The sequence below is a fragment of a genome, unplaced genomic scaffold, assembly GCF_019419815.1.
Source record: "Pyrus x bretschneideri cultivar Hongxiangsu unplaced genomic scaffold, Pyrus_bretschneideri_v1 Contig27, whole genome shotgun sequence".
In the NCBI taxonomy this organism is placed as follows: domain Eukaryota; kingdom Viridiplantae; phylum Streptophyta; class Magnoliopsida; order Rosales; family Rosaceae; genus Pyrus; species Pyrus x bretschneideri.
The window spans coordinates 1,891,111-1,905,100 of NW_025999579.1; the positions used below are offsets into that span (position 1 = coordinate 1,891,111).

Below are 13,990 nucleotides of genomic sequence, written 5' to 3' on the forward strand. Positions count from 1 at the left end.
AATATACATACCAAATAATAATACAAAGAAATCATACCACATAAATTTAAATTTGTTTTAAATAGAATCGAAATAATTTGATGGATCAATAAAACCACAGAATTAAGATGAGGTTTTAAATTGGAGCTCCATTTAAATTTGTAACAGACTTTACTTTTTGTTATTTCTTGAATAATTTTCTGCAACCGTGTCTATCAAAATTAAAGTAAAGTCAATCAACATTTTATGCTAAATATTATACATGATACATCCTAGGAAAAAAGATTAATATTGTACATAATATCAATCAATTTCTTATTAATTATGTGACCAAATACAAGAACCTTAAGAATGCTATAGATTAGCAGATGACGTTTTACCTCAATGGCAGAAAGCAATAATACTTATGCATTATAATGTTCAATTCTCACTGATATCCTTCCCCCTAACATTTAACAATTTAACCCATCTCCCAATTAGAACATTACATCTTCAAAATATACAATCAAGCCTTCTGGGGAGGAACTTCATGGTCACCTTCTTTAACCCTAGCATCACCTTTCTTTTCTTGACTCAGATCCATGACCATCACCTTTGATCCAACTTCGAGGTCATGATGAGCAACCATGCACTGCAGCTGCCGGCACTTGCGCTTCAACCACCCGAAACAATCGATTCTATCCCTGATGCTCTCCACCGGAGTCGGTACCATCTGATCACGAGTCAGCCTCCGGCCCAAAAAGCACGAGAGAACTGCGAGGATCGTTAGGACGGAGATCACTGCAAAGAATGGCCCAATGGAACCCGAAGACGAAGAAGAAGAAGAAACTAAGGGTACTGCTTGGGGGATATTATTACTGCTACCACCACCACCCAAGATTTGATCGCCTGCTGAACCAGGCAGTGTTTGTGATGTTGCTTCCATGGCTATAGAAATTTTAGAAGCAGACAATTCAAGTTGCATTTAGATGCAAAATATATAGAGAGAGATATGTATATATATGTACATAGTACAAAGATAATGTATGATTTTTGGTGGCCATAGCTTCACTGTATGCTTGTATGAGTGGAAGACATGATGGAAAGTGGCAAAAGCAGTGACTTTTCTTTTCATATCTTTTTGTTTAATCTTCTTTTTTACTTTGAAGATGTGGAGTTTTACTTTAGCTTTGCTTTGCTTAGAGATGGCCACATCCATAAAAGCCGACTTTACATCACCCTTTTATGAATTAGTATTGAGATTGCTTAAATTTCTTGTCCATCAAGTTTAACTTAATGATTAATCTAAATGACAAGTCTCTTTCGTTGTTTGGGAAGAATTTAACGAATTTAGGTCTTGTTTCACTTTGTCCTCTGAATTTTTAATTTGGCTTTGAACCTCTCTAAACTTTCTATTCGTTCAAATGTCTTATGATCGTTAATTTGTCAGTTATTTCATCAAATTAAGGGATTATTTTGTCCACTTTGTACAATAGAAGTCTCTGAGTTTAATGCAAAAGAGTAAATTGTTGCGTCGATTCTTTAACATAGAATGTAGTTGTGGAAGTTGGAAAAATATTTGAGTAGGTCAAATTTGTGAAGTGTAGTTCAATTTTTATAATTAAGATGACAACAAATAGTGAAGAAAAAAACAGTAACTCCAAATAATATGTAGCCCCAATAGAAAGAGTAAAATTCCTTGTCAAAGACTAAAAGTCTCACTAATCACGTGACGAGTAAAAGAGCACAAGACTCTATTCACTACATATAAGTAAGTTATTTTCCAGTATGAACTTTGGTCCTCAATCGGTCTGTATGAGCTTTGGTCCTCAATCCTCATAGACGAAGTTGAGCCGTGGACTGCGTTGGGTCCCTCGATGTAGGAACCAGATTCCTTCCAGATCCAAATAAATTGAGTATTCTGAATAAAAGATCTGAACAATTAAAATTTAATTCAACAACTACAAACAAGAGATCATTTAAAAGTTATAATAATTGTAACCGTTGGATCAAATTTCAATAGCTTGAATCCTTTGATCGTTAGGCTTCTTTCACCTATTAATGGACGGCATAGATCTTTCACCTCATTTAATTATTATCTATTTATTTGATGTATTGGTTGTATGATTTTTTTTTTTTTTAAACGATAAATTTTTTTAAATTAGATGTTAGATTAGCCACCGATGAAGTTTGAACTCACGTCGTTATGTAAGGACTCAACATTACTGTCATGCAAAAATTCAACATCTTCCACCACTGTGGTAAATTGTCACTTGCGTATTGCTTTTACGATTGGGGGACGGAGTAGTCCGAACGAGGGCTTCTGTAGCGTACATCTGTAAATACACATGTTATTTATACATTTTATTTAATAACCATTGGATTAATCTGAACGGTTGTAATTAAAAATTGAAGCTGTACGACGAAAAATCGTGACCCATCAGAATGATCTTTCGATCTGCCTTTCTCTCTTCTCCATCGGTCAAACCCAGCGCCCCTCACCGGCGCCGGCGTCACTCTCGTTCTCTCCGTTAAAACCCAGCCCCCGCCACTTCATCTCTCTTTCTCTTTGCCTCCATTTTTTTAATGCTTGTCCGTCTGAAGTTCGTTTTCCTTTGGGTTAAACAGGTCTCAAGCTTTGGTTAACGCCTTAGTTTGCACAGCAGGTGCGTCGTGGTGGTTTGCTGGGGAATTTGGTTTAGGAGGGAAGGTGGTCCGGTTGAGGAGAGGGCATATGAGTTTGCCATTGCCAAGAGAGAGACGATGAGATGCAAACTGTGGGAGAGAGAGAGAGAGGGAACAGGAGTTCTACAGGGTTTGCAGTTCGGTGTTTCTCAGACCAAATTGTAACTTAAATATAATTTTGATCTCTTTATTAATTCGTTCAAAATCTACATTGCCTTAAATACCCCTTGAAAAGACACTGTACTACATCCGGTCCGTGACTAAGTCAGAGAAATGTTAACCAGACTCTTTCAAAGTAAAAACGATTCTATGCACTTTTTAATTTAACGTTAATTTTCGATGTCATTCTTTTAAAGTAAAACGGCTCTATGCACTTTTTAGTTTAACGTTAATTTTCGTTGTCAGACTCTTCAAAGTAGATGATTTTATGCACTTTCTAATTGAACGTTAATTTTCGTTGTCAACGTTATAAAATATTGTGTAAAAAATAAAAGGCGATAAAGAGTCAAGAGTCCGATTTTGAGACACTTTTGAGAGAGCGTATTTAGCATTTCTTGTTAAGTTATTAACAAACTCATGAGAGAGAAGAGAGAGAGAGAGAGAGAGAGTATGCGTGATGCGATTCTCCAGATTCCTGGGTTGAATCCGTTTCTCTCACACCCTATAAATACATGCATCAGCGTATGTATGTAAGTATATATTATTATTATTGTATATAATGTTGCTGTGAGATCTCTGATTTTGTTGTGAGATCTCTCATTTCTTAGATCTACGGTTGGTGATTGACATATTTTTGTCTTTGTTTTTTCTTTTTAATTTTTTAATTTATGAAATAATTATTGGTTGTTGGGGTGGGGTGGGAGTGCACTGGAGGCAGCGGTTCATCGATCTGTTTATGAGATTTGTTGTGAAAAAAACACAGAACATGAATCGGTCGATAAACCTCTGCATCCAGCGCTCACTCTCTCATTCTTCTCTTTATTTATTTTTAATTTCTTGCTGGTATTTTTGAACTGCTCTGTTTGGTTGCTGAGAAAGTGTGGGAAAATATGGGAAAGATTGAATTTTTGGGGGGTTTTTTCCAGCTTCTGAACTGAACAAAGATTGAATTTTTGGGGTTTTTTCCAGCTTCTGAACTGAACCCGGAAGGCAAAAAGCTTGTTTATATTTTTTTAGAAGGTAAATAAAACCAGATTTGTGGGTAATTTGCGTTTGCTATTTTGTTTGTATGTGCTATTGGTGGTTGACTGCAGGGAATTAAATGGGGAATTAATTATTTATCTAGATTATGGTTTTACTTTCCTAAATTCCGAACTTGAACATACATGATCTATGATCTATGACCTGCTTTTGTTTTTACTAAAGTTTGAAGCTTTATATTTTATTTAACTTATTAATTACTGGTTGAAAATTTAATATTTTCCATGTTGGTTAACATAACGTTTAGTGTTTGATAATATATGTGATGAGAATTGGGATGATTGAATTTTTAGAGTATAGATCTACCTGTCGAGATGAGCTTATGTGTATTCGAAGCGGAGTACACAGTGTGTATGTGGTTCTGTGTTCAGATTTAGTCGTTTCGGGTGCAGAATTTTGAGTTTATTGTGTTCATCATTGTGATTATGATGGCGAAACCGATAGTATGATTGAATTTCTATATCTAGTAGTTAAATTGAGTATTTGGAGCTAACGAAAGACTTGGCACAAGCGTTCTTAGATTTATACAGCTGACCCCACTTAGTAAGATAAGACTTTGTTGTTGTAGTTCAATGGATACCAAACGGATGTTCTTCTCGTTCTTCTGTAAGATGCTTTGGGGTGAATTAATTGGTTAGAAGTCTTTGTTCGTGGGTTGAATTTTGTTTTCAAGTAACCAACCTTACGCAGTTGTTCTGATCGAACTTGTTCTTTTCCTAGAACAATAATTTTGGGTGTCTTGTGATGTTCTTGTTCTTTCTCTTTTGCTGGAGTTGATGTCCTTGTTTATCAACTTTATGTTCTTCAAAACATGTTGCTTCCTCTTAAGTTCATTACTTCTGTATTACGGAATTAATTTTCCCTATTCGCTGGATTATTTCCTAATCATCTTTCTAATACGCTAACTTTTACTTTTGCCTGTGCAATTAATACTTGTTTGAGTTCCCTTGACAGTTCTTTTCCCTTTTTCTGTGAACGAGCTGAAGGATTGGCTGTAATAAAGAAGGGGAATATTTCTTTTCCCTCTTTTGTGTTTGCTGGAACTATATATGTACGGAGATTTTGTAGTATGCTCCGAAATATCTTTTGCACTGAGTTTTTAGCCGTTAGTTTCTTGGTCGAGAATCCAATAACCAAGATTTAGCGGCCAAAAATCTTTATGTATGATAGGGCAATTAATTGGCTTCCAAAATATGTCATTTTGTTGAGCAGGTAGTTTAAAAGTTTGAACATGTTACTTTCCCTTTTAATGGTAAAAAAGTGTGTTCTGAAAGAAGTTTGCAATTGGGAAACACAACGTCATGACTGCATATAAGTGAGAGGAAACTGCAGTTACATGGAGTACCAAGTTGCCAGAGAATCTTCTGTGTTTGATGTTTACTTGCAGAACCTGGTATCAAATTCCTTGTACGGAAGTGATGTCAGATTGTGAAATTTAATGAAAATTGCTAGGGTTTTGTGTTCCTTGCCATTTTTGGTCGACTTTTGAGAAACCACTTATTTGACATGAGCAAATGTTAGTAGTTAGTTGCATGTTTCTGGTTTTCTTCGATAGAGAGGTCATTAGAGCTATGGTCCTTCCATTTTAGTTCAAATGGAGCTTTGATCTTTGGACGAAAATTCGTGAGTATTGGTTTCCGAACTTGTAATGATGTGGAGCAATGATTCTTTTGGCCAACTCTGCTAGAACTTTTATTCATTTTTTGCTCCTTTAAACTATTTATTTTGGATCAATGAATAATGAAGTTGGCGAAAAAGTTATTGCTCCACATTATAACAAGTTAAGAAACCAATACTCAAATTTTTAATTCAGGGACTAAAGTTCTAATTGAGCCAAGTTCATGGATCATTGCTCCAACTTTCTATTCTCCAATACATTAGGGTGTGAGCCAAGTTCATAGAATACCGTTGAATTCTTATGTGTAAGGAGTTATTAAAAACAAAGGAGATTTAACTTTGTGGGCATGCATCGGAGTGATATGGTTGTTGTTAGTTACAAAGATTTCCTTTTCTTTTCAAAAAGGGGACAACTGATGATAAGTCACGATTATCCATCCTTTCTGGGGGTCAGGAAGATTCGTAGAGGCATTTTGGTATTCCCCTGACCACAAGTCTAGCTTCCATTCCAGAATCGGATTTCGAACCCAAGATCTCCAGTTTTTAATTTGACCTAACAAAAAATAAATACCATGAGACGTCTTTCAAACCATAACTTCAAAATTCTGAAAACCCTAGTTTTCTTGAATGTATGTTTGTCAAGCTGATTCATATACAATTTGGTTTGTTATCTATCACTCTCCTCGTGTGACGGTGACATTACACCAGATCAGTAAGTTTATTCTACGAAGGCAAAGCGCATGTATCATGCATAACCCAATATAAAGCAAGTTCGATTTTATTTATTGAATTAGTGAACACAATTAGGTCACCAAGTCCCCACAAACAATGCCTTACTTTGACGAAATGGTCTTGTGGCGAGGATAATGAAAAGGACATTGACGGTGGCTATGAATCTAAATTACGTAGAGGAAGCAAAAGAAGATGATGTTGGCGTACGTTGACAATGTGGGTAACGTGTTGTGTGCCATTGAAAGTGATCACCATGGCATGTTATTAGGCATGTTGATTCTGATAAGGATTTGCCAATTTGCCATGTAAATCGTAGAGGAAAACAAATGAGGACTTTTGCATAGGATAGATACTCTATTGTCGTGTATTGAACGAGTAGTTGACTTTTTCAAAACACAACAAACTTTTATTAAACAAATTACGGCCACGAGTATTATATCTTAGTTGTAAGAGATAATTTCTCGTTGCATACACTAGATCAAAATCAATTTGTCAAATATGCAACTAGTTTCATATATCTTAGGCTATTCCCATGAACACAATTTTTATTTATTGAAAAGAAGATAATGAATTAGGTGAATTAAACTGCACATAAGGCATATTCGTCAAAATACAATAGTTGTTTTACTTTCTAAATTCACACAAGGCGGTTAGAAAAAACCAAAACCCTAGGGTTAGCCATCAACTACAAAGTCGGATACTTCCATCTCGCCCAAAGTGATGAGAAATGACTAACTCCCTGATAAAACGATCCCTCTATTCCTTATCTCCGTAATTGATTAAATAATGAAAGCGAAAATAAAAGAATACAAGCCGGAAGGTTGTGTGTGGGGGACGAGGCCTAAACCCACATTCGGGCATGAAAATTGAAATGGACATTTCAATTGTGGGAGTGGGACGTCACACCATTACAATTACACACCAATAACTTTAGTCTTTCGCATATGTTTTCTTTTCGATTTCATTTCATGATGACTCAATCTAAGACCCGACCCGAAGGTTCAAAGTATACCTTTATTTGGTTAGATGGTAAATACATTTTGATTCCTAAGCGTTGAAGGGAATCAAACTTTAAATTTATCATAATTCAGATGCATATCCTACCATTGACCGATGGACTTCAAAAGTTTATGTGCTATGGTTATCGATGAATCAATACTATATTATATATTTTACCCTATTTTAGTATAATTTGGTAATTATTTTGGTAGAATTTTGATACTTTACTTTATATTTTCAATATAGGACATTCGAATTCCTCTGAAGCAAAACATGATCAAACGGACGAATTTTGAGTGATTCAAATTGAAGGACTGTTTGTGTGTCTCTTGGCTTATTCATGTCAAAATTGAGATTTTTCTACCAAGCAGTTATTTTCTGGTGATTAAATAAAGGAGGCGTGCGCGTTGTTGGAAAGTGATGTTTCGGGGCTTAAATTGAGTTTTTGGAGCCCAAGATGACCTCAGATGAGTTCGTGGCCTTCTGGAGAAGTGTTCAGAATAATCCAATCTTTAAATCTCATTACTTTGGGCTAAGTCAATTTAAAATTATATTTCCTATTTTATTTCAATTTATTTAGTTTCCTAATTTGATTCTAAGACCTTTTACTAGGAGGATTTTAATTAGAATAGTATAAATAAGCCTTTTGGTAGACCTAGGGTTTTGGGGTAGAACGTATGCAGTTTTTGGGAGAAGACTTTGGGAAAAGCTTAAGAGATTTCAAGACTTATACTTTCAGGTGTTTTCATTCTTTTTCTAGTTTAATACAATTATGTTGATTTTAATTATGAATATGCGTAACTAATCCTTTTTGCTAGGGTGAGGTTATGATCCTTAGTAAGAATATGTAGTCTCTTTTTAATTTTCTTATGAATTTATGCATGCAAGTTTTGGATTGTTAATTACTTTGCTTTAAACTATCTATTTGTCTTAGTGATTCGTGACCATTAGGATATTTAGAAAAGTAATTTGATGCAATTTTGGCTAATGGCTGTCCCTAAAATTGATTAAGGCTTCTTGTGGTTAATATGTGTAACTACTTAGGATGGATGACACGTCTTAGGAGTTATATGGTTTTTCAAAAGATTTTCACAAAACTTAATAATTCTTGCATGTTCACATTCAATCTGGACGCCACGGACGGGTTGCATGTTAGATATACGTTCTGTATTGGGGGTTCCAAGTAGGGCATACTTTAGGAAAACCTAACCTTCAAAATACATATGTGTAATTCATAAGGAATTAGAAGAACTAAGTAAGATTGTTAGGGTGACTGGCAGAATCCTAGTGTTTTTCCAAATTTGTTTCTCAAAATCTTTTCTCTTTGATTGGCTTCCTTTTTAATTGGGTATTAGTTGCTTTCCCTATATTACTTTTATTAAAATTCGTTTTTATTACTTTTAAATTCAAAATCAAACTTTTCCAATCTTTATTTTCAAATAATTAACTAGGATTAGGGTTTTTCAAAAATTGTTTTAAAAAATCTTTGCGGAAAACGGTCTTACTTGAGCCGTTTATACTACAACAACCTTATTCTCTTATAAGTATTTTAAGCGTTTTTATCCTACTTTGCAGGTGGTAAAATCTCTATCAGTTATGATAAGTTGGAGTTCTATTGTCATCATTTGAGCTAACTTTAAAGATATTATAGGTAAAAGCTGATGCACATTGGGACCAAGTTGGTCCTAGGACCATCCAAGGCTGAGAAACAAGCATGTGAAGGGTTTTCAGGGATCCTCCAAAAATATGGTACAAGTTCTTTTTATGTCATCAAGTATTTGATATAATATTTGCTAGACATATCTCGGCAGCACTCGACAAGTTGCATCGACAACACTCGGCAAATGCTCTCAATAACACTCATTAGATTGCTTTGCCAAAACATCAATATCTATTGACATATGTGCAACATGGTTTGGCTAATGACAACAAGCCCACCAAGTGTACGATAAATGCCTTCGTGAACAAACTAAAATTTGTTTCTGCGCTTTTAATATAAAAAACTTGAACCTTGAACACCGTTCTAAAGCCGCCTAGGCAAGTTAAGCGACTGGTCACTACCCCGATTAGTCCCTAGACGTTTGAAAATTAAGAAAGTCCACCTAGCAGGCCAAGTGCCCGCCTAGCCCACCTAAACCCGCATAGGCACCCGCCTATGTCCTTTCACTTGGACAAAAAATCAATAATTTTCTTTTTGCATTATTTTGTCAATAAAATGTAAAGACTTGTTGAATACTTAGATGAACACTTATTATATGTTTGTTCCCCATGTTTTCAACATGTTTTAATACTTTATAATCTATATGTCATTTTATTTTGCAATTTATGTATGCTAATACAATTATGCGTTTTAAAGTATAAATAAACATTTATTTATACAATATAATAAATTTACTTAAATCCGCCTAAGCCCCCGTCTAGGTCCCCCTAGCCGCCTAAACGCTAGACCCTAACCCGCCGCCCAACTAACGTCTAGCATCTTTTAGAACATTAATGACACACCCCGACCGAGATCGGAGCGTGCTGGCCGTCACACTAAGGTGACGTAGCCATGTGCACGTGCGGAAGCTAATAAAGTAGTAATATAAGTACGAATAATTAAAAACTAAACTAGCATACAAAGTACTAAATAAGTGCTAGCGTGTGAATCACAAATTCAGAGCCAGACAACAGCAGTCCAAAAGAAAAAAAAATACGACAATAGTTCACCCGAAGGTGACCCTACAATGATATGTGTCTGTCAGAAGTGTCGAACAAGCCCTCTGGAAAACCACCGGAACTGCTACTCAACTAGAACCTGGAGGGGCGCAAAACAAAAGTGTGAGTGGGCAAAAACAAAGCTTTCGAAAACCATTTATAAAATACTTTCTAACCCCTCGCCGTAAAACCTGTATACATCCCAGAAAATAAACATATGTACGTAAGTGTAGATATGCCAATCATGCTCAAGAATATGTCATGCCAAAATCTCATAACGATATGCAAGTGCCCAGGTATAAACATATCAATATCATGTAATCTGGCAGCCGGAGTCACCTAACGTGACCTGTACGGCTGCATCTAGAGCTCAAATCTCAATCTCAATATCTAAACCTGCCCACGAGTCGGAACCACCTAAAGTGGTCTGTACGACAGGCCTGGGTGTAAACAAGTGCTACGATCACGTGAAGACTGGGCGAATAATCGCGGGTCACCTACGAGTCGGAACCACCTAAAGTGGTCTGTACGACAGGATTGTGCACCTACCTTGAATCCAAGGTAAGTATAAGGTGCGGGAGGTGAACATCACGTGAAGGACTGTGCCCTGGCCACGGGCGGGAGCACTAACACCGGGGGTGCAGGTTATGAGCTCTCTAACTATCACAAAGCATTACTGAAACATAAACATGCACAACGCTTACCTGGCACTTACCTGTGCGTCCACAGCACCCAATATGCATATGTATAAATATATGCAACTAATAACGTACCCAACGATGCACGAAAAACGATAATATAATGCATGGCATAATGAATAAACATTTATTCAAGTTCTGGGAAAATATAGTATATAGGTATATACGGAAAACCAAAAGCCCACTCACTGGTATGTAGAAGGGTCGTAGCCCCCCTGCCTCGCGTGTGCACGCTCGTCCTCGGGGTACGTGTCACCTATATGCGAAAAAGCTATAAAAACGTTGACTTTAAAGCACATAACCAACTCCTCGTAATAACTCCTCATACATTGCTCAAATTGGACAAATGAATATATCAACGTGCTCTACACAACCTCAGGATCACAACTATATTTTTAAAATAATTTTTGGACCCCTCACGCGCCCCCACGCGCCGAAATAGGCACGGACCTACGCGCCCCCCACGCGCGGCCACGTGCCATGCACACTGACGGCGTCAATTGACGCCGTCAGGAATATTCCGTTAAAATTTGGAATATTCCGTTAGAATTAACCGGATACCGTTAACGGCGTCAGGAATATTCCGTCAGAATTGACGGAATATTCCGTCACCTTCTTCGTTCAATCTCCGGCGACGTCGCCGGCGCCAGAAACTGGGAAAACCTGTAACTTGGGTTTTCTCGCTCATTTTTCCACCATTCTTCACGTTTCTTGCACCAAATTAAAGCCCTAAACTAGTAGAACACAACCAAACATGTTTTAAGGTCTAAAACTCACTAGATCATACCTGTGCAAACTCTCCAAAACCGGCCAACTTAGAACAGGACGATCCCGACGTCCAAATTTGTCCAACGAAGCACTCCGAGGCTCCTTGGGACCTCACGAACACAACTACAAGCTTCAAAAGTCCAAAAACACGCTAGAATAAGTTTGCATGAATAGTAACTAAAACGGACCTCGTCGAATCGACGTGAAAACAGCTACAACCTTACCTGAAAATGGTACCACTGGACTCCTCTCAACCTCACGATCACTACAGTACCCTTGGTTTCCTCGATCTGCTAGGATTTGGTGGGTTTGGTGTGTGTGTCCGTACGTTTTCAAAATGAAGAAGAAGGAATGGGGTTCTCGGGGGAAAGAAAGAGAGAGAAAGAGAGAGACAGTGAGAGACAGTGAGAGTGAGACAGTGTGTGTGTGTGTGGCCCTAAGCTTGCCAACACCACACAAAACAACCAAAAACATAACGAAAACAAACTAGGGGTAAAAATTGAAATTTCACACGTGCGTTCCAAAAATCCCGGGACGGGATGTCACAATTAACATTTAACATCAGAATTTTCAAAAATTTAAATCCTGAATCCGTCGCCAATTATAGGCTTTCAGCACCAATGGTGACTACATGCATGCTTTGTCCTGACATGTTCCTATAGTTTAAAGTCTACTGAAAGCTAGTTAATTATTCAAATTTTCTTCTAATTTTTGAATCATTTTAGACAAAATTCTCTTCACACCTACAACTTCTTCGTTGGAGGCTAACAAAAAATTGACCAAATAGAATATAATTCTTGTTGTTGTCCTGTTCTTTCTTTAATGATTCGAACATGTCCTTGTTGCGTAAGATGTTAAAACTAACTAGGCTTAGCCACGTGAACACAATTGTGAAATCAAGAAATTTATATTTTGCTAAGCATATTTATTTTTTATTTTTATTATTATTAGAGGAAGAGGGAAAGTTCGAAATTATTACAATAATGTAAAAGAAATAGGATTTTTGAATCTAGGACACATGGATAAAAATTCAATACCTTATCCATTAAGATATTAGACCGCTTTACTACTTGTATACTACTTGTACAAGCATATTGCATCATCTTCTCTCTACAAAATTAAGACATGCATCTGCATATGTTCAAAGTTCTTAACCCTTTTGATCGGTTTTGAGCGCAGAAAACTAAAATGATGAGTTTTGAAAACCTCCGGTCATTTATGATTCTAACTTCGGAAAACAATTAGGGTTCGTTTTTAGTCTTAAAAGTGAAGGATAGTGTAAGAACAGAAAATGAAAATAAAATTTGAAGAGTGAAGACAACTTAAAATAGTTTTGGTTATAGGTTTCTAGTCTTCATTTTGTGCAACATTTCGCTTTTTACATCTCTCTCTCTCATGCACTATTCGTCATTCATTCATCTATATCTTTCATTTCTTCCATAAATTTTCATTCTATCTCTGACACAAAAGTGAAAACAAAAAACTAAAACTCAAATAGTTATCAAACAGACTCTTAGCTACTTGTATATGCAAGTGCCTATCTTACTAATAAACCTCTATTTTAATTTCTTATCAAAATATATTTTCCAGCCTCCATATTTCAATATTGATAGTGAAGGGCTAAAAGCTGGAAGAACACATTAAACAGAAACCACATATAGACACACACACAAATCTAATCATTTTCCAAAGTCGAAAATAAAAGCACAGTTTAATTACAAGGATCTCTAGCTAATTACCTTTGATTATTTTCTTGTTTCTCATATTTGTTGCAAAAATAACCACCCAAATTTGCATATAACAAATTAAGAGACTATTAATTAGGCCTCTTGATAACCTTTTTCTTCTTCATCATGCGCCTGTTGGCACTGAGAAGAAGCACTGAAAGAAGGAGCTACAACCACAGAAGAATAAACTTTACAACTACCAAATGAAAGTGCACAAAGCTTATTATTCCTATCCTCATCGTGATCACCTTGATATTGACCTGAAGTAGAAGCAGCACCACTCGAAGAACAAACTATAGTTTCTTCGACAAGTATATCAAAATCGATTCCTCTAATTTGGTTTCGATCCCACGGATTAATCTTCGCTCTATTTAGAGACGAGGATCTTGCATGGTTCTTCATGATTGCATGCTGAAGGAGCTGATAAAGCCTTGGATTTTTTCTCAATATGCTGCAGTTTTCTTCATGTGTGTTCAACATGTGACATGAGGGAAAGTTGGTTTTTGCATTCCTGCCTCTTAGGAGCCTAGCAGCCTTATCGTACGCCAACGCCGCCTCCTCCGCCTGATCGAAAGTCCCGAGCCACAGCCTCAGCTTCTGCGAGGAGTCCTTGATTTCAGCCACCCATCTTCCTGATGGTCTTTGTCTCACTCCCAGAAATCTTTTTCCATTTTTGTTACCTTTTCTCATGGTTTTCTTTTTGTTTTCTTGGAAAGTTTGTGTTTGGATAGGTTGGGACACTGAGGATGAGTCCATGAGAGTTCGAGATCACAAGGGTTGGGGTTATAGCTCTAGGATTTGGATGAAAGAGAAGACATATGTAATTATGCGTTATTATAGTAATATGTTGAGTACTGTAAGAATGATGACAGGGATCATGGCATGCTGGTTGTCTCATCTAGGGTTGGT

The 13,990-nt window shown here is 36.7% G+C and overlaps 2 protein-coding genes across 2 annotated transcripts; both read right to left on the reverse strand.

The window, feature by feature from the left end:
- Positions 1-270: 270 nt before the first annotated feature.
- On the reverse strand, positions 271-1,016 carry LOC103930053. The gene has a single exon (XM_009339345.3). It carries the CDS (start codon positions 941-943, stop codon positions 485-487), a length of 459 nt encoding a protein of 152 aa, XP_009337620.3. The 5' UTR covers positions 944-1,016; the 3' UTR covers positions 271-484.
- Positions 1,017-13,134: 12,118 nt separating this feature from the next.
- On the reverse strand, positions 13,135-13,990 carry LOC125478842 (ethylene-responsive transcription factor RAP2-11-like). Its single transcript, XM_048587514.1, has one exon. The coding sequence runs from the start codon at positions 13,835-13,837 to the stop codon at positions 13,175-13,177; it is 663 nt and encodes a 220-aa protein (XP_048443471.1). The 5' UTR covers positions 13,838-13,990; the 3' UTR covers positions 13,135-13,174.